This window comes from Embiotoca jacksoni, unplaced genomic scaffold (assembly GCF_022577435.1).
Source record: "Embiotoca jacksoni isolate LCO1_2020_lvr unplaced genomic scaffold, fEmbJac1.0.p SCAF_69, whole genome shotgun sequence".
NCBI lineage: Eukaryota > Metazoa > Chordata > Actinopteri > Embiotocidae > Embiotoca > Embiotoca jacksoni.
Genome location: NW_027185424.1, coordinates 743,598 through 769,246, shown reverse-complemented (window position 1 = coordinate 769,246; position 25,649 = coordinate 743,598). Strand labels below are relative to the sequence as shown.

Sequence of the window (25,649 nt, the reverse complement as noted above, 5' to 3'; positions counted from 1 at the left end):
GTCTGTGTTTTATATCCAGTCTGTAGTTTTATATCCAGTCTGTGTTTTATATCCAGTCTGTAGTTTTATATCCAGTCTGTGGTTGTATATCCAGTCTGTAGTTTTATATCCAGTCTGTAGTTTTATATCCAATCAGTGTTTTATATCCAGTCTGTAGTTTTATATCCAGTCTGTAGTTTTATATCCAGTCTGTGTTTTATATCCAGTCTGTAGTTTTATATCCAGTCTGTGGTTGTATATCCAGTCTGTAGTTTTATATTCAGTCTGTGGTTTTATATCCAATCAGTGTTTTATATCCAGTCTGTAGTTTTATATCCAGTCTGTAGTTTTATATCCAATCAGTGTTTTATATCCAGTCTGTAGTTTTATATCCAGTCTGTGGTTTTATATCCAATCAGTGTTTTATATCCAATCAGTGTTTTATATCTAGTCTGTAGTTTTATATTCAGTCAGTGTTTTATATCCAGTCTGTAGTTTTATATCCAGTCTGTGGTTTTATGTCCAATCAGTGTTTTATATCCAGTCTGTAGTTTTATATCCAGTCTGTGGTTTTATATCCAGTCTGTGGTTTTATATCCAGTCTGTAGTTTTATATCCAGTCTGTGGTTTTATGTCCAATCAGTGTTTTATATCCAGTCTGTAGTTTTATATCCAGTCTGTGTTTTATATCCAGTCTGTAGTTTTATATCCAGTCTGTAGTTTTATATCCAGTCAGTGTTTTATATCTAGTTTGTGTTTTATATCCAGTCTGTGGTTTTATATCCAGTCTGTAGTTTTATATCCAGTCAGTGTTTTATATCCAGTCTGTGGTTTTATATCCAGTCTGTAGTTTTATATTCAGTCTGTAGTTGTATATCCAGTCTGTAGTTTTATATTCAGTCTGTGGTTTTATATCCAATCAGTGTTTTATATCCAGTCTGTAGTTTTATATTCAGTCTGTGGTTGTATATCCAGTCTGTAGTTTTATATCCAGTCTGTGGTTGTATATCCAGTCTGTGGTTTTATATCCAGTCTGTAGTTGTATATCCAGTCTGTAGTTTTATATTCAGTCTGTGGTTTTATATCCAATCAGTGTTTTATATCCAATCAGTGTTTTATATCCAATCTGTGGTTGTATATCCAGTCAGTGTTTTATATCCAATCTGTGGTTGTATATCCAGTCAGTGTTTTATATCCAGTCTGTAGTTTTATATCCAGTCAGTGTTTTATATCCAGTCTGTGGTTTTATATCCAATCAGTGTTTTATATCCAGTCTGTGGTTTTATATCCAATCAGTGTTTTATATCCAGTCTGTGGTTTTATATCCAGTCAGTGTTTTATATCCAGTCTGTGGTTTTATATCCAATCAGTGTTTTATATCCAGTCTGTGGTTTTATATCCAATCAGTGTTTTATATCCAGTCTGTAGTTTTATATCCAGTCAGTGTTTTATATCCAATCTGTGGTTGTATATCCAGTCAGTGTTTTATATCCAGTCTGTAGTTTTATATCCAATCTGTGGTTTTATATCCAGTGAGTGTTTTATATCCAGTCTGTACTGTTTGTTCAGTGGTGGCCTGACAAAACTGTTTACTGAACCTGCTGGCGTGATTGTATCTTGAAATGGTTCAAATCAGCTTAGCTCAAACTTAGCTTAGCTGAACTTTGGCACTGTAGAGCAGAATAAATAGTACTGTAGAGTAAGTTGACTCTTTTAAAACTTCGATGGCACGCGAGAGAGGTGTCTGAACGTTACGTTGCTGAAAGATCAATCTCGGGATTTATGAATCGATATAGGAAATTAGTCATTTTATTCGTAGTTGCTTGAAAATATGGCATTTGTCAGGCCCTTGGGGAGACCATAGCCACACACACATCTGGATAATTTTTAAGTGTGGACATGATGAGGCCTTCCCTGAAAGAGACGTTGTCTGGATGGCAGCATATGTTGCTCCAAAACCTGAATATATCATTCAGCATTAATGCTTCCTTCCAGATGTTCAAGCTACCCATGCCATGTGCACTCATGCATCCCTGTACCATCACAGATGCTGGCTTTAGAACTGAGCTGATAACAAGCTGGATGGTCCCTCTCCTCTTTAGCCTGAAGGATGCAGCGTCCATGATTTCCAAACAGAATCTCAGATTGTGATCCATCAGACCTCAGGACAGTTGTCCACTTCACCTCAGTCCATCTTCAATGATCTCGGTCCAGAGAAGGCAGCGGTGTTTCTGGATCATGTTTCTATCTGGTTTCTTCTTTGGAGAGTTTTAACATCATTTGTGGACGCAGCGATGAACTGTGTTCACAGACGATGATTTTCACAAGTGTTCCTGAGCCCATGCAGTGATTTCCACTCCAGAATAGTGTGTTTTTAATGCAGTGCTGCCTGAGGGCCCGAAGATCACCACCATCCAATATTGGTTTCCAGCCTTGTCCCTTGTGTTCAGAGATTTCTCCAGATTCTCTGAATCTTTTAATGATATTATGAACCGTAGACGATGAAATCCACTAATTCTTTGTAGTTTTACGTTGAGGAACATTATTCTTAGATTGTTGAACTATTTTCCAACACAGTCTTTCAGAGTGGTGAACCTCTCCCCATCTTCACTGTTGAGAGACTCCGCCTCTCTGAAATCATCTTTTTATATCCAATCATGTTACTGATCTGTTGCCATGGTAACATAATTAATTGTCAGATGTTCCAGCAGGTGTTTCTTTTAGCTTTACACAACTTTTCCAGTCTTTTGTTGACCGTCCCAACTTTTTTTGAAACAAATTCAAAATCAGCACATAATTTTGATAAAACAATAACGTTTCTCAGTTTTAACATTTGATTTGTTGTTAAATATGGGTTTACGGGATTTGAAAATGATTGCATTCTGCTTTTCTTTACACTTTACACAGCGTCCCAACTTTTTTAGAAATGGAGTTGTATTAGCCTGTTGCCACACCAAACGGCACACTGGAAAATGTGCCAACGCTGCCTAATACAAAAGTCAATTGGCAATAGGTGTACAGTTTACAACAGGCAGGAATTTAAATCAGGTAAAAAAATAAAATAAATACTAAGACACTGAGCCCGGAAACTGTGTGGGACAGACAGAATGTTGGCAGGAGTAGTCCTGCAGGATGCAAAAGGAAAATGAGGACACAGAATGCACATTGCAAAGTAAAACCCCTCAGTGGTGTTCTGATACTCCACATGGTCTCTCTGAAACACAGACGTTAAAGAGCTTTAACAGAAAAATAGTTTTGTCTGTTTTGCCTTAACATTGTAAATTTCATAAATGTAACAACCCTGGCTAAACTAATAGCAGATGCAAACTTCAGCATCTCCAAATCAGCTGTGCCAAATAATGCACCCCGATCAAATGGTGTTACCCACCAATGTAGTTGTCAGGTTTGGAGTCACAGTGTGAATTCACACAGGTAAAAACAACGGGAAACAAATCTGAGCAGTTCCTCAATCCTCATCTTGTACTGCATCCCCACACAAAGAAAATGCTCTCATGAGTCATTTCTGTCCATTTAGCATCGACCATTTGAATTTCAAACATCGAACACACTTGTTCTTTGGAAGGCAGAGACCAGATGAAAGAGCTGCACTATAATACATCTCAGGGTTATTTTACATTTATTCATGACTAATGCTGCAATCAGCACCACTTCACCAACACAGGACATAAATAAACGGCACACTTGTTTCCTTCCCTTTAACTCATTGAGTGAATCTGATAGCCGACATTTGATGTTCAGCAATTGGAAACCTGGTATTCACTGTGAAATGCTGAATTAACGTGTATGAAGAACAGAAAGGAGTTCGGCTTTCATACATGTTAACATGAAGCATTTCAACAAAGCTGCTTCTGGGTCGAATAACTGGACGATAAGAAACTAGATATATTGGAGAATTTCCTGTCCCTGATGTGCAGGAGTGACAATATCCTCCTTTCAAGCAGTACTTTTCCACAGAAATCTGTCGTTCAGCTTTCTGAATTAGCTGTGCGCGCTCCTGTGACGTGCACGCGGGCAGCAGTCGGTTCCACACGACCCAACAAAGCCCTCACCGCCACCGAGGCGGCTGGGACCAGTGCATGCAGGACAGAGGACCTGTGCCGGTGTGTCTGTCTTACCATCGCCTCCATGGACTCCCAGCTCTTCGTCTCGGATCCCGACAGGAGAAAATTCTTGGAATTTCCCCTGAAATTCACCTTCAGATTGATGTAGAAATCCATGGCGTCGCCTGACGATGCTTTAACATATTACACACGACGGACACGAAGCGTTTTCCCGCACCAACGACGGCTATTTGGGTTAATCTCGCCAATTCAATCCAGTGATTTATCCTACGAGGGGATGAGGCGTATTTTGTGTTTACATCAGCGCCCTGGACACGCCCACCGCGCAACCACGTGTCCGGAACAGCAGCAGTTCCGTCTTCTTCTTCTGATTGCTGTTCAGAGAGCTGGACGCGGCGGGCGCCACCCACATCAGGAAGAGAGAATCCAATCAGATCAAAGAAGACTTCGTTAATTCCACAGTGGGGAAACTTAGTAATGTCCACCCTGACCTCTGACCCCTCACTGACGTAGCTGACGTCACAGCTGTGTTTGAGTTTTTGAGTTCATGAGGGCTGAAATGGTATAAAAGATCAAATGAGACACTCCATCGTGACATGACATGCTGCTGACATCCATTGGAAAACAAAAAGTGCAACACCTCTGAATTAATAAATAAATAAATAAAATTGAATTATGCGTGTGTGTGTGTGTGTGTGTGTGTGTGTGTGTGTGTGTGTGTGTGTGTGGCTCGCTATTGGATGACGTTAGTAACATCGAGTGTTTACTACAAGCACACTATTCATTCTAAATGGCAGTTTCTTAAAGTCATTTCATTCTACGTTGTAGAATAAGAAGGTTAGGTCTAATGATGATGCTTTTCATTCATTTCTTTTCTTTTTTCTTTTTTTTTGTGAGGTGGGGGGAGTTAATTCTTGGTTCTTGACCTGTAAATGTCCAAGTGTTATCTTGGACCGTTCAGGTGGGGAAATGATATTTTGGAGTTGGTATAATAGAAAATTATAGTTACAGTAAGAAGGCATTACTTTTATGATACACATTGATATGAATTTATAGTGCATTTCTGAGGATTTCAAACAGTAAATAAAAATGTAGTGTGTAACTTCTGAATTAAGAACAGAATGTATTATTCTGTTGACTTTTATTTGTCTATGATGTTGCAATGCAGCTGATTTTAGATTGATCGCAAAGGCGGAGAAAAAACACTGTAGGTTTGTAATAGGCCATCAGTTTTGAAATGTGAATTATTTTAGGCTAAATGGGGAATGTTATTGCATAAGTAATGATATTAATCATGTATTCTATTACAGTATTAGATCAGATATATTGTTAATGTATATTTGTAACCGATTGAAGGAGCACTGGCTGCTGATAAAACATGGTGAGATTCATATCATCAGCAAAAGCCGTTGATGATCAGATAATGAAGTTCCATATTATCCGTATTCCATACAGTGGTGTCATAGCACTGCTTTACCTTCCTCCCATGGTAATACAGTGGTCTTAACCCTAACAGAGCAGTTGTTAAAAGCAGTCCACTTCATGGCTCTTTCTAAACTCCCTTCAGCTCGTGAGACCACTGATCTCCCAGTCCAGAATGATTTCCATCTCCATGGCATCCCATCTGACATCGTTTCTGACCATGGTCCTCAATTCATTTCCCAAGTTCTGTCCGGCCCACAGTCAGCCTCTCCTCCAGGTTACATCCACAGACCAATGGACAGACGGAGAGGTTGAACCAGGAACTGGACGCTGATTTTCGTTGTTTCCACCTCCAACCTTGTTTCTTGGAACACTCATCTCATCCCCTGATTTGAGTATGCACACAATTCTCACACTTCTGCAGCAACTGGTTTAGCCCCCTTTGGAAGCTTGCTGGGCTATCAGCCTCCTCTTTTTCCAGCCTAGTAGGGGGGGTCCTTACACTCACCTGCCTCCACTACTGTCCAGCCAACAGACTAGATATAAAAGTGTTCGTAGCTTCAGGTCTGAAAAATGAGGCCGATCCAGAAGTGTCTTCAGCTGCAATACCAGCGAGTGCCACTAGAGGTCGGCTCCAAAAAGCCTCCGGCTCCATAGACTCCCATTCAACTTCTCTCATCAAATCCAAAGTGAATAAAATGTGTCCATCAGTTATCTCGGTGTTGTTAGCTAAAGTCACTCCTTCTTATTAGTTTTCTGGAGGTCCATCTGAAAATAATCCCTCATTCATTAGAAAAGAAGATTCAAGAAGACCTGTTTTTGGGGGCGTGTCTGTTTGATTAACAGGCCTGTGGTGCAGTCAGGTTACAGCTATCGGTGGGCGGGACGTAGTATCACCTGGTTTCCATTATAGATTGAAATCAAGAACAGAATTTAAAACCCTCCTTACATACAAAGCCCTCAATAACCAAGCTCCATAGAAGATCTCATAGTTGCATATTATCCCTATAGATTGCTTTGCGCTGAGTAAAAGCTTACTTGTGGTTGCCAGAGCAGAGGTATCCAAATTCTAAAGGGCCAGAAATGATTCTGGATGGAGGCTGCTGGCCAAAAATATTGAAATTGAAATTACATTGTGGTGGCGGGGTGTGGTTAGCTCAGCTGCAGGGGGGAGAGAGTGGGCGGAGTGGTTCAGGGAACGGTGCCAGGAGAAGGATAATTGGCGCAGCTGAACTGAATCAGGATGATTTTCTCTCGTAGTGAGCAGGACCTGGAGAGGAGGAGGGCAGAGACAGCGACTGGACGGACGCTCGGAGGCAGGGCAGGAGAGCACCGGAGCAGAGAGCAGTGGAGTGTGTCTAAGGAAAATAAAGTAGCTTAAAACGAACTTTGTGACTCAGCAGGTCGTCTGTGTCCACGAGGAACCCCCACGGTAGCACACACCTGGCACCCAATGTGGGGCATGGAGACAGGCGGACAGCCGAGTGAAATGCCGATGCAGGCGGAGGCGAACTGACAGCTCCTGGGGGTGCTGCAAGCACAAGCAGAGTGGCAGACCCGCGCCTAGGAACAGCTCGCGGCCCGGCCAGCTGCGGCCCCACCGGCGCCGGGACCCTCATCCTTTACGGGGGTGGTGATGCACAAGATGACGCCGACGGACGAGGTACAGTCATTTCTCGAGATGTTCGAGGCAATGGCGGGGGCGTGTGCCTGGCCAGCGGCAGAGTGGGCGGTGCGACTCCTGCCTCTCCCGATGGGGGAGGCACAGACAGTGGCCCTGGGGCTGCCACCTGGGGCCAGACACATATACGCGGACGTAAAAAGGGCCATTATGGACCGGCTGGGCCTGTCCCCGGAGGACCACCGGAGGAACTTCCGGGTGGCTAGCCTGGGGCCTGGGACCGGCCATTCGCCTACACCCAGCGATTGGGGGACTCGGCGACCAGATGGCTGCAGCCGGAGAGCGCAGGAGGAGCGCCGGCAGTGTTGGACAAAATCGTGATGGAGCAGTTCATGGAGGGGCTGCTGGCCAGGACAGCAGCATGGGTCCACTGCCACCGTCCGTCAATGCTGGAGGCTGCCATCACCCTTGCCGAAGACCACCTCGCGGTCCATCCCAGCGGGCAGGGGGATGGCGGTCGGCCGCGGAGGAGGATCCAGCGTGTAGCCCGGGCCCTGCCGGCACTAACACCCCCCCGATTCCCCGATTCCTCGGGCCCGGCTGTCCCCGGCACCCTTCCTAACCTGCAGAGGGGTCCTGAACCACCAGGGCAGGAGTGTTGGAGGTGTGGGCAGCCCGGACAGTAATGGAGGGAGTGTCCATTAATGGAGGTGGGACAGACGGTTCGGGGTGACAGCCCTCCAACACCCTATCCCAGTCAAGGAGCGACGTGTCGCGTTCCAGTAAGGATCCAGGGGGGTACACATCAGGCGATAGTGGATTCGGGCTGCACGCAGTCTCTGATCCACCAGAGCCTGGTTCGGCCCGGGACATTGGTGAAGGCATCGTGGGTGAGAATTAAGTGTGTGCATGGGGATGTTCACGATTATCCGGTGGTGGCCGTAGAAATTAGATATGGGGGAAAAAAACATAAAGTAAAGTTTGCGGTTAGCTCCCGCCTTACGCACCCCCTGATCTTGGGGACAGATTGGCCGGGTTTAATAAATTAATGGGGCAGTGTACGGGGGTGCGTTCACGACTGGCAGGGACATGCGGGATGTGTGCTGCGCTCAGCGGTGACGTGAGATTGTTCGACACTGCAGACAGGGAGGGGGAACCGGCGGAGACTCCGGTGGAGTCTCTTTCCACTTGAGCAGTCTCGGGACGATAGTCTACGCGTCGCCTTTGACCAAGTGATAAGAATTGATGGTCAGCTGATGCGCCCTGACGCAGCGCCATCATATCTGCACTTTTCATTGATTAGGGACAGACTGTATAGAGTGAGTCGTGACACTCACAAACACCCAGTTGTTGGTGCCAAAAAGCCGTCGGGAAATAATTTTCCAGGCGGCTCACTATAACCCGATGGCTGGCCACATGGGATATGATAAAACTCTGGACAGGATAATGGCCCAATTTTACTGGAGTGTCAGCTGGTAAACCAGCCGGCCATTCCGAGGGCGCCTTTACGTCCTCTACCTTTGATGGAGGTCCCATTTGAACGTATTGGCATGGACCTCATCAGGCCATTTCACCGGAGTGCACGCAGATATCGCTTTGTGTTAGTTCTGGTGGACTATGCAACTCGATATCCCGAGGCAGCACCATTGCGCAGCATTTCTGCAAAGAGTGTCACGCAGGCTCTGTTTCAGGTCATCTCCCGAGTCGGAATCCCAAAAGAGATTCTGACTGACCAGGGCATCCAGTTCATGTCACGAACACTGAGAGAACTTTATGGATTACTGGGCATAAAGTCTATTCGGACCAGTGTTTATCACCCACAGACTGATGGTCTTGTTGAGCTTCTGAATAAGACTTTAAAGTCCATGATTCGTAAATTTATACATGACGATGAACGTAATTGGGATAAATGGCTTGATCCTCTGTTGTTTGCAGTGCAGGAGGTCCCCCAGGCCTCGACAGGATTTTCTCCCTTCGAGCTGCTGTTTGGCAGGAAACCACGAGGGGTGCTCGACCTGCTTAAGGAAAACTGGGAGGAGGGTCCGAGCCCCTGCAGAAATTAAATTCAATCCGCCCTGGACCTGCGAGCAAAAGTCCACACACTGGGTCAGATGTCACGTGAGAATTTGCTCCAGGCCCAGGAACGTCAACAATGGCTGTACAACAGAGGGGCCAAGCTGAGGCAATTCACACCGGGAGAAAAGGTACTTGTATTGCTTCCTTCTTCCAGCTCGAAACTCCTCGCCAAGTGGCAAGGGCCCTTTGTGGTCACACGGCAAGTAGGGGACGTTGACTATGAAGTGGTGCGATCTGACAGGGGCAGATCTACCACCTCAGATACAGGAGATCATTCCTGCCCACTGCAATAAGACTGTACAATAACTCACCTCTGGCAAAATCCATCACACAACAATAACACCGTTGGTTGTCTGTTTTCTTGTTTGTTTAAATCTTTGCACTATTGCTTAGTTAGTTTTAATTTAATTTAATTATTCTATTTTATTTTATTCTATTTTATTGTATATACCGTGCATTTTTATATTTAATATGTTTTACTGTTGTTTTATTGCTTTCCTGTACCTATAATGCTACTGTAGCGAAAACATTTCCCCTTGTGGGATTAATAAAGTAACTATCCATCCATCCATCCATCCATCCATCCATCTATCAACCTCTTAAAAGCATGGAGAGAGGTGGAGCCTGTTTCTCTGGTGTCTATGGTATCTGAGAGAGAGGAGCTGGGGCCAGAGGTTCCAAAGTCCACCAATCCTGCCTCGCTCCCTTTCATTACATTACATTACATTACATTTATCTGACTCTTTTATCCAAAGCGACTTACAACAAGTGCATTTCAACCATGAGGGTACAAAACCCAGAACAACAAGAATCAAGAAAATACAATTTCTTTCAGAAAGCCAAACTACAAAGTTCTATCAGTAAGTTCCATTTTAAGATACTAAAGTTCTACTGTTCAAGGTAAAGGAGGAGGAGGTGTGTTTTTAGTTTGTGGTGGAAGATGTTCAGAGTTTCTGCTGTCCTGATGTTGTTGGGGAGCTCATTCTACCATTTAGGAGCCAGGACAGCAAACAGTCGTGATTTTGTAGAGTGTTTAGCTCAGTGAGGAGCAACAAGCTGATTAGTAGAAGCAGAGTGGACGGAGCGGGGTGGGATGTAGGGTTGGACCATGTCCTGGATGTGGAGGAGGAGGAGGAGGAGGAGCGGAGTGAACGGGGTGGGATGTAAGGTTAGACCATGTCCTGGATGTAGAGGAGGAGGAGGAGGATGAGGAGGAGGAGGATGAGGAGGATGAGGAGGAGGAGGATGAGGAGGATGAGGAGGAGGAAGAGGAGGAGGAGCGGAGTAGTGTGAGTGAATTTAGGAGGTTAAAGATCAGTCGAGCTGCGGCATTCTGGATGAGCTGCAGAGGTCGGATGGTTCTAACAGGTAGACCTGCCAGGAGGGAGGTACAGTAGTCTAGACGTGAGATGACCAGAACCTGGACCAGAACCTGGATCAGAGCCTAGACCAGAACCTGGACCAGAACCTGCGCCACCTTCTGAGTGAGAAGAGGACGTATTCTCTTGATGTTGTGCAGCAGGATAACACAGAGTTGTTGAAGGTCGTAGTCAGGTCGAGGGTGGGAGAGTCTTTCCCTGGAAGGAAGAGCAGGTCGGTCTTGTGGAGGTTGATTTCCAGGTGGTGTGAGGACATCCACTGAGAGATGTCAGTCAGACAGGCAGAGATTCATGCTGCTACCTGTGTTTCAGATCTGGAAAAGAGAGGATCAGTTGGGTGTCATCAGCATAGCTGTGGTAGGAAAAGACATGCGAGTGAAGGACAGAGCCGAGAGAGTCGGTGTAGAAAGAGAAGAGGAGGGGACCCGGGACGGAGCCTTGAGGGACACCAGTAGTGAGAGGACAAGGTTCAGACACAGATCCTCTCCAAGTTACCCGGTAGGTGAGGTCGTCGAGGTAGGATGAGAACAGGGAGAGAGCAGAGAGACACCGAGGTCCTGAAGGAGGAAAGAAGGATCTGGTGGTTCACTGTGTCTAATGCAGCAGAAGGTCTAGAAGGATCAGGACAGAGGACAGAGAGGCTGCTCTAGCAGTGTGAAGCTGCTTAGAGACAACAAGGAGGACCGTCTCTGTTGAGTGGTCTGTTGAAACCAGACTGGTGGTCAAGAAGGTTATTATGGTGGAGATAGGAGGAGAGTTAGTTAAAGATAGCTCGCTCCAGAGTTTTAGAAAGAAATGGAAGAAGAGAGACGGTCTGTAGTTGTTTACTTCAGACGGGTTTCTTCAGGAGAGGGTTCACTCTCCTTCAGAGAGTTCAGGAAACAGACCGTTGACACAGAAGAGTTGATGAGATGGAGAGAAAAGGAAGAAGGTCTGGAGCAATGGACTGGAGAATGAGATGGGATGGGGGGTGGGGGGTGGAGGTTACCAAGGTAACAACTTGATTGGGAGACGGGGGGGTGAAAGAGGAAAGTGAAAGGGATGAAGATGAAGATGATGGACATGTCGTTACAGAAGATGGATTATAAAATGAGGAGCGTATGTCATCTATCTTTTTAGTAAAGTAGTTGACAAAGTGGCTTGATGGAGGGAGGAGAGGGAGGAGGGTCAAGGAGGTTGGAGAAGATGGAGAAGATGGAGAATAGTTTTTTGGGATTAGAATATGAGGATTGAATTCTGGTTTGGTAGAAAGAGTTTTTGGCTGCAGAAATAGAGGCAGAGAAAGAGGAGAGGAGAGGAGAGGAGAGGAGAGAGGAGGAGGACAGAGAGAAGGAGGGAGAGAGGAGGAGGACAGAGAGGAGGAGGACAGAGAGGAGGAGGGAGAGAGGAGGGAGAGAGGGAGTGGATGTTGTGATGGACAGGTCCAGAGTCTGTTGATGTGGTCAGGTTGTCAGTTTGAGAGAGTCAGAGATAAAGAAGTGGTCGGAGACATGAAGTGGAGTTACAGTGAGGTTAGATGTGGAGCAGTTTCTGGTGAAATATAGTTTCACCCCCCACCCCACCCAGTGGGTGGTGCTGAAGGAGAAGACAGAGGAGAGAGCAGCAGGGTGGATGTGTTGTCCGGTGTGATCAGGTAACTATGGTTACATGAGGTGGTCTGTAGTCCTTCCACTGACACCAGCATCACTGAACACAAACCATCGGCCGTCAACACAAAGAATCATTTTGGAAATTTTTATTTAAAAAAAGAAAAACATAATGAAAGTGGTTCATCATTTAACACAGAAACCTCCCTGGCTTCAATTAAAAAACAGAGAAAAGCTTTTAAAAGATGTCCATCAAATCATCACGATAAACAGTTTAAATAAAAGTGATACAGAGATGAAGGAACGGTTTGTGAACTAAAGTTCAAGTGGAGGACCGGTGGAGACGATCTGGAGGAGGAGGAACTCTGGGAGGAACGACGTCCTTCACGCCGACGTCTTTCATGATGACGTCCTTCACGCCGACGTCCTTCATGATGACGTCCTTCACGCCGACGTCCTTCATTATGACGTCCTTCATGATGACGTCCTTCACGCCGACGTCCTTCATAATGACGTCCTTCACGCCGACGTCCTTCACGATGACGTCCTTCATGATGACGTCCTTCATTATGACGTCCTTCACGCCGACGTCCTTCATGATGACGTCCTTCACGCCGACGTCCTTCATTATGACGTCCTTCATGATGACGTCCTTCACGCCGACGTCCTTCACGCCGACGTCCTTCACAATGACGTCCTTCACGCCGACGTCCTTCACGCCGACGTCCTTCACGCCGACGTCCTTCACAATGACGTCCTTCACGATGACGTCCTTCACGCCGAAGTCCTTCACGATGACGTCCTTCATGCCGAAGTTCTTCACAACGACGCGTCCAAACCGAATACGAGAGCATCTTTTGTCGTGTTGTATTTATCGTTGAAGCGATATTCTCGGATCGTTGTCTTTCAGCTGAGCTGGTGTGAAGCTGCTGTTACGGAGCATCAGCAGATCACATGATAACAGATACATGTTTCAGGACGATGGATGTAAAGTGGAGCTGCATGCAAAATGAATCCCAGAGAACAGGCTCCATTCAGAACAGTGCCGTCACCATCGTGTAGGAATGAAACAGGAACAACATGGACGTGTCCCGTAGGACAGCGACTCATGTACAGACTGCAGGACTACGTTTGCTGGTCCAGCAGAGCAGCAGAAGATATCAGATGACCGTCGACCGAACGTGTTTCACTCCACTCCAGACGTGACGTCTCCACATCCTGTTCAGGACGGACTCAGTGGGCTTCAATAAAAACAGTCAGGATGGACATCAGCAGCGAGGGACAACAGTCACGTGACTGTTGACGACCAGGTTTCTTCCCTGAGACAGAGGTCAGTGTTTTACCAACCGCTGCCTGGACCTCCTGATAGAAACCAAGTGTTTGATGTGTTATTTCCTTCCTGTAAGAAGCACAGTGAGTCTGCTGCACCCGGAGACGAAGGACGACGCTCCTTCATCAGAGTGCAGCGAAGGAGGAACAAAAGATGAAGTCATTAACGGACAGTTGAGCCGAAGCGTCTGAAATATATATGAATAAATATGAGCCGTTCTTTGAACACATCCAACCTGAACCTGAGGTTCCACAAACAGGTTCTCAACAGAGTCTTTCTCAACTTTGATGTACAATGTTTTCATGTTTTATAGAATTAAACTACTTTATTTTATGGGAGCTGTCGTTTCACTGCTCACACATGAATTGTTTAGCTTCAGGTTTTGATTGCGTATAGAAAATGTTGCCGTGGATGTCCGTTTATCTGAACATGGACGTCACCGCTTCGTTGTTTAAGGACGTGATGCTGAATGAAGTTACTCGAACAGAAACGTCTTTGTCTCTCGAACACACTGAAACTCTTAATACTTAAAACTGCTGGAAGAGAAAGCGGTGAAGTTGTGAGATAGCGAGCTGTTCTGTGTTCTGTGTTTTCTTTGGTCTCAGAGACGGAGAACTTCAAGCTTGACAGGAAGTGAGATTGAGACGTCTGTTCGGACCGAGCTGCAGCTGCTGTTAGAGACACCGCAGCGTCCGGACTTCTGGATCCGCTTCGTTGATGTTCTTGTTCTTTGTCATGAGGTGATGTCGTGCTGCGGTCGGGTTCATATAAGAGGTGCTGTCCTCGTCCCCGGCCCGTCCGGCCGGACCGGCCTCCAGGACCATGTCCACATCCAAGAATTCCGCCTGGTCGTTGTCCTCCTCTTTTTCTGCACTCCTGCCTTTCTCCCGGTCTCTGCTCTGTCTCTGGCACATTCCGGACTTGGCCGGGCCGACCAGCGCCAGGCAGACGGCGCTGAGGCCCATGCCCGCCGCACAGGAGTAGAAAGCAGCGCCGTAGTTCTGAGTGTAGTCCACCAACACACCTGGGAAGAAGGAAGAGACAGCTGATCAGCAGAGTTTCAGAGATGACTAACGTCAGACGTACGTACAGTAAAGGCAGCAGAGGTCCGGTACCTCCGAGCGGCGGGCCGGACAGTCCGGCGAAGCTCTGGATGAAAACATACACTCCCAAACAGGAGGGCATCTTCTGGATCCCCACCACGTCCTCCTCGGCCAGCATGGCGATGTGCGTGGAGCCCACGGTGCCCAAGAAGTAGCCGTAGAGGGCGCAGCACACCACCAAACCCCAGAACCCCCACACAACCGTGAAGGCCACCAGAACCAGGCACATCAGAACCACACACACCAGCAGAACTAAAGTCTTCCTGCAGCGGACTCTGTTCAGCACCACCCCGATGGACAGGCGGCCGAAGATTTCGGCGACGGCCATCACAGACAGCATGTAGGAGGCCATGGCGGGCTCCACCCCCCGACTCTTGCTCAGTTCGATGACGTAGAGCTGCGGGGCGAAGAAGCCCAACGTGGCAAACAGGCCGAACAGGGAGTACCAGATGAAGGCACCGTCCTTCAGCACAGAGAAGTCCAGGAGTTTGGGGCCGGAGGAGGCTCGTAGAGGACACGCCCCTTCCTCCACCTCCACCTCCATCGGAGCCTTGTTGTCCGATCCTGCAGACCTCAGATCTGTGTTTGAGGTCGACAGCGAGGTGACGCCGGAGTCCTCCGAGCCTCCGCAGACCGCTGAGCTGATCGAGGTTCTGGTCTGTTCGTTCTCCAGCTCGTAGACGTTCTGCATCTGCTTCAGTGCGACGGACTCTTTGTCCGAGTCTTCGTCCGCCTCCGCAGACTGCGGCTCGATGATGATCGGACGAAGGAGAAGCCCGCAGGCGATCGCAGACGCCTGAAAGCTGCCCAGAACCAGCAGACAGCGGCGCCAGCCGATGTGTTCCTTCAGACTGGTGAAGGCTGCGTTGGAGACACAACAGGTTCGAATTACTATCTTTTTTCAATTCTAACTTACCGGTTTTTCAGGACTTTTCAACAACATCTTTTATTTTTGACTTGACTGGTCAATAAGTCGACTATTAAACCACCAGCTGGCCCCGTGGATTATGAAGCCTTTATATATTTTTGGATATTCATTGCTGTGAATAACAGTCTGGAAACTCGTATCAGCGTTTGCAGCCGCTCCGAAGGGTGGACCAATCAGAGGCCGGTGTCGGTGATGAACCGCATTTGTCCCGCCCTTCTTTCACTGTGATTGGACGGCTGGTGATAGTGACGAGCGCAGCGTTAACGTGTTCAAACTCTCGCTGACCAAAAAAAAAATAGCAGAAATTTCAGCGGTCAGCACGTCGTCAAGCTGCCGGCGTTCATTCGAACAATTTAAAAAACATTCTGTACTCGGGGAAAAAGCACGTGGCAGTGGTGGCTGCGGGCTGATTGGTTCAAATGAACCTGAGGTCTCCGCCCAGTAGGATGGAACCACTGCAAAGGATTCCCTACGGAGCGAACGCAGACCCGGACTCATGCAGTCAGACTGGGCCGGTCACACCCGGCTGGAGCTCTGCTGCTCTGGTGGGCTAAACTACTGAAGCTATTGAGTGTCGTTAAGACATTTTGTGTAAAACCAAATATTATATTATATTATATATATATATATATATATATATATATATATATATATATATATAAAATGTATTAATATTATAATTATTCTCTGAAATAGTCCCCTTTCATAAATGGCAGCAATAAGTACTAGTTAAGGATCATATGTTCCACTCTCCGACTGAACACTCACTTGGAGCAAATGCAAATACAGCGAAGGATTCTCCGGAAGAAGCGACGGCGGTGACGAGGGCTCGTCGCCTGGAGAAGTACTGGGCGAGGAGGGTGACGGTGGGGAGGAAGGTGAGGCAGTAGCCCATGCCTGGAAAAAAAGGGGAGAAGTAATAAAAGAGCACCCGACAGCCACCGGCCCGCATGTCAGGACGCTGCACGGCTAGTGGAGGTCGGCAAAGATTCAAGGTTTCAGCTCACTCATTTGTCAAAGGTGGCAGGCTGCTGGACAGGATTCAGGTTTGCTACAGCGGCTGCTGGAAGACAAAAGGCATGTAACGAAAAAGAAAAAAGAGAGAGAGGAGACGGAGTTGTTAAGATAGCTGTGGTCCGTTTCACAGGCAGACACGGTAATCAGGGCGGGACAGCTAGCAGTGCTTTCTGTCCAAGAAAAACAACAAGTTAGTGGGCTCTGAAACCAAAACTCAGTCCACCAATTTGTTCATCATCCAATTTCTTATTGTCATTCAGTCAATTTCCTCCTCATCCTCTTCCTGTTCTGTCAATCCTGATTGAAAAAAGGGAATTTAGTTTGTTTGTGGGGAATATTTTTGCAGCTCCAGTTTTTCTGTCCTGTCAGTCCTCCGTAGAGAGTTAAGAATGAGAATAAGAGTGGATCTCACTGCAGGGGGTCTACAAGAGGCCGTTCACCTCTCGTTGGACAGATGTGGAACAACACACTGTGGCAGGTTTGCTTGTTGACACTGCTAGGTATCCCTTCAGTTCAATCATTGCAGGCTGTTAAACAAGAGATGCACATCTGCAGGAACAAAGCAGCCACTCTGTAAATGGCACATTAAACGACACACAGATGTATGTCAGTAGGCAGAGAGACGGTGAGCTGGAGGGCGTGGCTCTGTGAGGTGAGCTGGAGGGCGTGGCTCTGTGAGGTAGTCTTACCTGAGACGATGCCAACGGTGATGTACATCTCATTGATGGAGCTGGTGAAGGCGGAGCTGATGGTTCCCAGGCTGATGAGGAAGCCTCCCACCATGGCCACTTGACGATAGCCGAAGCGGTTGCTCAGCAACGTGGACAGAGGGGCTGGGGGGGGGAGGGGGGGGACATTCAAGTAAAAACATTCCTTACGACTTTGTTCTAAAATCAATGTTTACTGAGCATGACTAAATTTAAACAGCCTGCACCCAACCAGAACCAGCAGCGAAGTCACCAATCATCAACCATCAGTGATGTCATCAACCATCAGTGATGTCATCATCCATCAGTGATGTCATCGTTGGTTTGTGAACGTTATGAATCCTCCAGTTCAGATTCTGTCCGTCACCATCTTTGCTAGTTCGGAGCGGTTCGGAGCAGGAAGTGACCATATTTGGACGAGCTGGGGGAGGAGCCAGCGGTGGATCTGACCGATCTGATTGGAAACCCGACGATACTACGTCCCGCCCACCGATAGCTGTAACCTGACTGCACCACAGGCCTGTCAATCAAACAGACACGCCCCCAAAAACAGGTCTTCTTGAATCTTCTTTTCTAATGAATGAGGGATTATTTTCAGATGGACCTCCAGAAAACTAATAAGAAGGAGTGACTTTAGCTAACAACACCGAGATAACTGATGGACACATTTTATTCACTTTGGATTTGATGAGAGAAGTTGAATGGGAGTCTATGGAGCCGGAGGCTTTTTGGAGCCGACCTCTAGTGGCACTCGCTGGTATTGCAGCTGAAGACACTTTTATATATGGCAGCATGGTTTTTGCATTGAGATTACACTTTCATACATATTTACACCCGGTAACTGGCAGATTTAATTGTTGTTTAAATAACTGAACCAACTGACCAAACCAGATTAATGACTATTGTAATATAATAAATGTTAAGAGTGAAGAGAAAAACAGGCAGAATGCAAAATGATCAATGTATCAGAACTTGATGAATAACGATATATATATATATATTATACCAATATATTACCATGATAATTCTAATATTTAACAATAATGTAAATCTTGAGGATTTTGAATAACATTTCACAAAACAAAAAAATTATAAAACTGTAATGTCTTTTGATAAAATTTGAAAATAATGTCAATAAGGGCAGCATAATGAGATATTTCCCATTCATACACCTAATTACTTATGCCATTTAACAGACAAAGATGAGGCCAAACTCACTGTAATATGTGAATAAAGACGAATATGTTTGGTTCATAAATAAACACAAACATCTCCTTGTATCCTTTGTCTTACATTTGCAGTTATACAACATTTATAGTTTGTGAAATAGTTTGTTTCTACCGGCATAAAGTCTCTTAAAAGGTCCTTCAAATGGAGACACCACAAGAGTACAAGAAAGGTGGAACACCTGAGAAAGTGACTGACCAGTGAAGGAGAAAATGAAGGCACAGATGGATATGACCCATGACACGCGGCTGTTGCTCTCCCCGAACTCCTGCATCAGGTCCTGGAGGAAGACGCCGAGGCTCTTCAGGACCCCATAGGTGCAGACCTCCACCACGAAGAAGGCTGCGGCCACGGCCCAGCCCCAGCCGCCATCAGGCACCTCTGGGTAAACGTTTGGACCCCACCAACACCAGGCAGCGGGTCCCCTCATGGCTACAGCAGGACACCTGGAGGGACACGCAGAGAGGACAGAGCTCAGTTTGTGGTCAAACCCACTGTGGGCCACTAGGAGGCAGCGCACTCCACCCAAACACATGCTGTGTTCCAAAAGACAAACTTCCTTTACCACACTAGCAAATACATGTCGAGTGGTGTTGTTTCAAACCACACTCTGCTGCTCTGCACTGACAGGAAATGACCTCATCATGTGACCACATCAGCCTCCAAAATATCTGCAGCTTTAATTATTTTACCCAGAAATCAACGTGTTTTTGTGTCCTCTGTTTAACACTCAATAAACACACTGATTCTTCTGTCCAGCAGCAGCAGTGGAAAAGAAACACGTTGTGTTCAGGAACAGCTGCAGCTTCCTCACACGCTTTTAATTTGAAAATCCTTTACGTCGGTGGCCCCGCCCCTTCCTCTACGGAGTCAAGATGGCGACCGTTTAGGGTGGAAAGTGTCGGTAGTTTCACACTTCTTGTTTGTAGCGTTTTGTCTGGAGCACTAGTACAACATCTGGAGCACAAATACAACATCTGGAGCACAAGTACAACATCTGGAGCACTAGTACAACATCTGGAGCACAAGTACAACATCTGGAACACAAGTACAACATTTGGAACACTAGTACAACATCTGGAACACAAGTACAACATCTGGAACACTAGTACAACATCTGGAGCACAAGTACAACATCTGGAACACAAGTACAACATCTGGAACACTAGTGCAACATCTGGAGCACAAGTACAACATCTGGAACACAAGTACAACATTTGGAACACTAGTACAACATCTGGAGCACAAGTACAACATCTGGAACACAGTTAGAACATCTGGAACAGCAACAGACTGAAGGTACAGCAGAGCAATGAGCCTGAGCTCCTCCATTAGTGTGACATTTTCTGATCACTTTAAAGCGTCATTGAATTTGTTGATTATATAATATTAATAATAATAATAAGTGTATTATTATTATTAATATTAATATTATATAACATATTGGTTAATGGTCCTCTGAAGGTGTCCTTTCTGCTAAAGGAGAGTTTTAATCTGTCAGGTCTTTTCTTTTAAGATCTTGACAGCATCTTCAAAGACCTAATAATTGAATTTAGTAATTTTCTGCTATTTACTTCTTTGAGCTGCTCTGATTGTTGATTATTAATTAACTGATTATAATATTTCGTTACTTGTGTGTTTGACCAGGATTGTAACGTGTCCAAATCGAATGGTTTCTATGAGACTTCATTCTTTCTGTGCTCAGTCTGCACTGTTATCAGTGAGCAGAAGAACAGAAGGCATGCTCCACCCAGAGACATGATGGGAGCAGCAGCGTCAATCATTCATGTTTACTGTGGCAGTTCAAGAAACTCTGCAGAAAACAACTTCATCATGACATCAGCACTAATATCAGCTGACATTCAAATAATGTTTCAGTTTGGTTTGTAGATTAAAGTTTCTGCAATGAGCCTTGATTTAAATAAGTATTTACAAACTAATATGTATATTAGATACAGACTCACTTTCAGAGCAGTTCCTGGTACTAGTTAAATACTTTTACTCAAGTTACTTTTTCACAGCAGGACTTTGCCTTCAGTAAAGAACCATACATAGTTTTTCCATCGCAGCACACCGGAGTCTCTGACCAGTTTTCTATTTGATACATGATCTGCAGTCTCTTTCTGATGAGTCTTCTTTACCTTCGTGTTGTATCCGCAGTGCAGAGGAGCGATGACGTCATACATGCATGCTTCGTAAAGCAGTCGCTGCTGTCAGCTGTTTCATGTCAACAGAGATCAACGCCGGCTGCATTTGTCTTTTAAGCGATCTATGTGCTCGTGTCTGACTCGGTGACGTAACAACCGGTTTGTCAGTAAAGTGATATGAATTAGTTGTGGCTCGTTCGTCACCAGACAGCTGTTTCCCTCCAGACTGCTTTTCTAACAGTCCGGGGGAGCAGCAGCATCCCGGCGGCAGCATCCAGCTGACGGCTCACTTACCGGCAGAGAGGCCGAGGGACGAGACGCAGCGGCGGCTTTTCTATCTCGTCGTCATATCCGCGGTCTCTTTACAGGAGCTATGATGTAGAGGGCTGTTTGCCAGAAACCGTAGAAACCGTAGAAACCGCAGGTGATGAGATCACCGGCTTCTCCCTGTAAAACAAGCAGCTGATTATTAAACCACGTCGGCTTCACGTTGCTCCGTCGCACACGATCGCATCTTCTGTGTCCACTGAAATGTTTCCTGTCTGTCTTGGCAGCTCGTTACCGGCTCGAGCCGGTATAGAAACGCGGGTGCGCATGTCTGTCTGTCTCATGAACGCGCAGGAGTTTCCTCGTGAGTGTCTGAACTCATAATCGCTGTCCCGCGTGCGTGTTTGCTGAAGCTGCAACCTGCTCCGTTTGAAGCTGGGGGGAGGGGGGGGCTGCTACAGGTATTTGTTTACAACATATTCAGCACGTGCCCCACAAACAATATTAGGTATCAGGATGCAGTGTAAAGTGGGGACACTTTGGCACGTGATGTCGAATCTTTTCCGCGTTGTGTTGTTGTCTTTCTGTGTCTTTCTCAGGCTGTTGGACATCATGTCCCTGGAGCTCCGAGCACGTGCATCCCGCTGCAGCGCCACAGAGCACGTGAACAGGGCGCACGTCACTCTAATGATCTATTAAATCTGAACATCATCATCATCATCATCATCCCATTACTCCTATTTGGCTGTTGGACAAGCTTTCGGAGAGCGAACATCTCCGTCTTCACTGGGGAAGCTTTATTCAACTGTTCAATTCAATTTGATTGATATCGCGTCAAATCACAACACAGGTTATTTCATGGCACTGAACACATTCAAGTTTATGACATAAAGTTGTTTGAAAATGCTGCATTAATGTTGTGAACCTCTCAGCCTTGATGTGACTCCGAAAGAGGAAGGTTCTCTCATGAATAAAGTTTTTAACTATTTTATATGTTCTTATATAACCTTTACTTTCTTCATCTGAAAGTCATTACAACACTTTTCGACATAAAATATACTATATATTTCTTTAAGTATAATTTTAATCATGCACATTTGACTACTGCTGATAAACATGATTATTAAGAGGTGCATTATTTCTAAATGGTTGACGTACCTGTTACCTGACTGATCCTCTGACTCCTGCTGACCGATCAGAAGTGCTCTGACCTGAAACACTTCCTAGAGTGTGTCCTGGTCTCCGCCAGCCAAAGTCCAGCCCTAAAGTCTGGCAGGACACCCACAACCAACCCTACATGCATTTATATTTGCAGCATACTGAAGAAAATATATTGCTGTCCACATTATATTTTCTTTTAGCATAATAATGTTAATGTTTGTATTAAGGTATTTGTGTAAATAATGTTTATTGATAACATATTGGAATTCCACCTGAGTATCCAATCTTACACTAAAATACACATTTGTGGTGAGGACAGCATTATTACTGTTTCTGTTGGATTATGTTTAGGTGCTGGCAGCACTTGTTTAACGTTACGGAAACATCATATATAAAAAGTTTGAATATAATTTGTAGGAGACGGGTTTGGAAAATGATGGGAAAAAAGGATTTGTCTCTTCCTCTTGTTTGCATTGTGGCTCCGGAAAGTCTCTTATCAGCAGACTCCGAAAAGTTTCCTTTGTTTTCTGTCTTATTTGCAAGTGATTCTTTCCGCATCTAATTGCCGACTCCCCGGTGTCCTTACCTACAACCAACTCTGTATTACCATACGAAAGCAGATACAAAAGGAATGGAGGTGATGGTCTACTGTTTGTCAACTGTATAAAAGCTGCCCTGAGGAAGAGGACTGTGTGGAAAGGGGAAGACGAGGACGGCGGAGGAGAGGACTGCTGGGGGAAACCAGGCTGGGTAATGCCCGGCTGGGGAGGACTGTTGGGGGGGACTGTTGGGGGGGACTGTTGGAGGACTGTTGGGGAGGACTGTTGGGGGGGGGGACTGTTGGAGGACTGTTGGGGGGGGACTGTTGGAGTACTGTTGAGGGGGACTGTTGGGGAGGACTGTTGGAGGACTGTTGGGGGGGGACTGTTGGAGTACTGTTGAGGGGGACTGTTGGGGAGGACTGTTGGAGGACTGTTGGGGGGGGGGGACTGTTGGAGTACTGTTGAGGGGGACTGTTGGGGAGGACTGTTGGAGGACTGTTGGGGAGGACTGTTGTGGGGGACTGTTGGGGAGGACTGTTGGAGGACTGTTGGGGAGGACTGTTGTGGGGGACTGTTAGAGGACTGTTGGGGAGGACTGTTGGAGGACTGTTGAGGGGGACTGTTGGGGAGGACTGTTGGAGGACTGTTGGGGAGGACTGTTGGAGGACTGTTGGGGAGGACTGTTGGAGGACTGTTGGGGAGGACTGCTGGAGGACTGCTGGAGGACTGTTGGGGAGGACTGCTGGAGGACTGTTGAGGGGGACTGTTGGGGAGGACTGTTGGAGGACTGTTGGGGAGGACTGTTGTGGGGGACTGTTGGGGAGGACTGTTGTGGGGGACTGTTGGAGGACTGTTGGGGAGGACTGTTGGAGGACTGTTGGGGAGGACTGTTGTGGGGGACTGTTAGAGGACTGTTGGGGAGGACTGTTGGAGGACTGTTGAGGGGGACTGTTGGGGAGGACTGTTGGAGGACTGTTGGGGAGGACTGTTGGAGGACTGTTGGAGGACTGTTGGAGTACTGTTGAGGGGGACTGTTGGGGAGGACTGTTGGGGAGGACTGTTGGGGAGGACTGTTGGAGGACTGTTGGGGAGGACTGCTGGAGGACTGTTGGAGGACTGTTGGGGAGGACTGTTGGAGGACTGTTGGGGAGGACTGCTGGAGGACTGTTGGAGGACTGTTGGGGAGGACTGTTGGAGGACTGTTGGGGAGGACTGCTGGAGGACTGTTGGAGGACTGTTGGGGAGGACTGTTGGAGGACTGCTGGGGAGGACTGCTGGAGGACTGCTGGACACCTCTCTTTGAGGGTGCATGTAGCTGCTCCTTCTTGCAAGAATAAATGTCCGATGTGTTTGATTTTGAACCAAACCTCTTGAGTAAATTTTTCCAACAGAAAAGCAGCCATCATAATGGTTGTGGAGTCCGTTAGAGGTGGAGGGAGGAAGGCGGCTCTGCATCAGTCCTTAGAAAACATATAGACATTAACAAATAGGTATCGACGCTTGTATTTCATGGTAATATTTGAGTACTTTTTCTTATCAGTTGAACAATGTTAACAGTGGTATGCCGACTATAATCAGAATAACTTCCTTAAATATACTGTAGATGTATTAAAGCTCCTAACTACCTTATTGGTTGTTACTAAAACTGCAAAATGTTCCGAGGAATCTCTCCTGATCCATAGAAGGAGTTTCATCTGTTCTCCTTTATATTTTTTTCTGTTTTTTTGAGGGTTTGTTCCAGTTTGCTTTTTAAAACTAGCAACAATAGAAAATCAACACAGCATATTTGATGTGAAAGAAAGCTGTATTTCTCAACTGAAGGTCAAACATAAAGTTTGTCACTGGGTCACTTGAAGGCTCAGTGTCACTCTGGATGTGAGTCTTTCTGTTGGAGATGTCCCTGGATGTCCCCGTCTTACTTTCCCTTACTGATAGTGTAATGAAATAGCACCCGTTCAAACTCCAACATGATTAGGTTGCCTGATTAAAAAAGGTCTCTGTCAGTGAGTACTGGCTGACAGTAAATGTTGATAACATGATTCAGGGTTTCTCTCCAGGACAGAACCAAACATGATTTCGGCCATTTTCTCTTCCTTCTTCAAGTGACTCACACTGAGATGTTCCAGTTTGTGTGGTTTCCTCTCATGCTGTGTCCGAGTCTCCATTCCAAATCCAAAATAAACAAATCCGGTTACTCAGATTCATCATAGAGCTCAAAATCATAGCGACTCCCTGTAGTGACGGCCACCAAAAAAAGGAAAAACAACATTTCTGTACGTAATAGAATCTCTCAGGTTTCTGAGACTTGCAGAGACACCAGATAATCTTCTACCTTTCACGTTGAACTGTCGGTTTGTTTTTCTGCGGTTTGTGCTCCTCTTCTTCCTGTTTGTTGTCGTGTCCTGTCAGCAGCACTTTGTTCTCTGGGTGGAAGGTTACAGCTGCTTACAAAGGTTTCCTACCGCCAGCTGATACATATTGATATGATATTTGATGTTGTCTTCTCAGGGTTGAAGTGACGTAGTAGTTTGAGGTTTGCAGTTGAAGGGAAAGAAGCAGAAATGAGGACATGTAAATCATAAAAGTATTTGGACTTGGTACTGAGGGGAAGGATGAGGTCTTAATCTGACAGCGCAGCAGGGCCGACTTCCACCGCCACCACGTCTGGCCTCATTGTAAAAGTGCTGTTTATACAATTTAACAATTTAAGTTGGGTTTTTTTGACGATTTAAATTTTGTACTTAAACCTACTGAAACATATGAATCACTGACAACCATGATCAAAGAATCTCCCTTATAAGAAACCTAAGCTCAACCTAAGACTAAATTTAATTTCTTCGTTGCTCCAAAAAGGAGCTGCTTTAGCTGTTTAATTATTTGTTTTTGTGTTTCCAGTTTACACATTTGAGTTTTGTAAAACTGGGATTAGGATTTAAACTGGATTTAAAGTTGACATAGAGGGCTGTGGCATAAATTACAGCGATGCTCCCCGAAATAATGTAAACTTCAGCGTTGACTGGCCCAAAATAAAACGTGTAGAAACTACTAGAAGCACTTCACCTCGGTGGGGCGACA

At 46.0% G+C, this 25,649-nt stretch overlaps 3 protein-coding genes across 5 annotated transcripts in view; all 3 read right to left on the bottom strand.

Annotated features, from left to right (window-relative positions):
• nbr1b (NBR1 autophagy cargo receptor b) overlaps positions 1–4,389 on the bottom strand; it is a 41,068-nt gene extending 36,679 nt beyond the window's left edge. Inside the window, exon 1 of the mRNA XM_069175603.1 lies at positions 4,116–4,389. Within this exon, the coding sequence (XP_069031704.1) occupies positions 4,116–4,217 (102 nt within the window). The 5' untranslated portion in view covers positions 4,218–4,389. The remainder of the gene's footprint in view (positions 1–4,115) is intronic.
• Positions 4,390–14,149: 9,760 nt separating this feature from the next.
• Positions 14,150–21,225, bottom strand: slc16a6b (solute carrier family 16 member 6b). Of its 3 annotated transcripts, XM_069175632.1 has the most exons (6): positions 20,899–21,225; positions 18,656–18,903; positions 17,213–17,356; positions 16,275–16,403; positions 14,591–15,439; positions 14,150–14,499 (listed from the first exon to the last, which is right to left on the bottom strand). In XM_069175632.1, exons 2-6 carry the CDS (start codon positions 18,885–18,887, stop codon positions 14,150–14,152), a joined length of 1,704 nt encoding a protein of 567 aa, XP_069031733.1. In that variant the 5' UTR covers positions 18,888–18,903; positions 20,899–21,225. The 3 variants fall into 3 exon arrangements, with proteins under 3 accessions (XP_069031733.1, XP_069031734.1, XP_069031735.1); XM_069175633.1 differs by lacking the exons at positions 18,656–18,903; positions 20,899–21,225 and having other exon boundaries at positions 16,275–16,569; positions 17,213–17,304; XM_069175634.1 differs by lacking the exons at positions 18,656–18,903; positions 20,899–21,225 and having other exon boundaries at positions 16,275–16,566; positions 17,213–17,300.
• Positions 20,950–23,977, bottom strand: LOC138214231 (uncharacterized). Its single transcript, XM_069175627.1, has 4 exons — positions 22,907–23,977; positions 22,070–22,140; positions 21,292–21,346; positions 20,950–21,051 (listed from the first exon to the last, which is right to left on the bottom strand). Exons 1-4 carry the CDS (start codon positions 23,975–23,977, stop codon positions 20,950–20,952), a joined length of 1,299 nt encoding a protein of 432 aa, XP_069031728.1.
• Positions 23,978–25,649: the final 1,672 nt, after the last annotated feature.

Coding starts and splice junctions, on each gene's coding strand:
- slc16a6b (XM_069175632.1), bottom strand. CDS start 18,887: ATGAGGGGACCCGCTGCCTGGTGTTGGTGGGGTCCAAACGTTTACCCA. Junction 16,404..17,212: donor CACCGTTGGCATCGTCTCAG/GTAAGACTACCT, acceptor CTTTTTTTCCAG/GCATGGGCTACTGCCTCACC. Junction 14,500..14,590: donor GTCCGGCCCGCCGCTCGGAG/GTACCGGACCTC, acceptor CCTTCTTCCCAG/GTGTGTTGGTGGACTACACT.
- LOC138214231 (XM_069175627.1), bottom strand. CDS start 23,977: ATGGCTGCTTTTCTGTTGGAAAAATTTACTCAAGAGGTTTGGTTCAAA. Junction 22,141..22,906: donor CCCAACAGTCCCCCTCAACA/GTACTCCAACAG, acceptor GTGTCCTGCCAG/ACTTTAGGGCTGGACTTTGG. Junction 21,052..21,291: donor CCCAGCTTCAAACGGAGCAG/GTTGCAGCTTCA, acceptor CTTGTTTTACAG/GGAGAAGCCGGTGATCTCAT.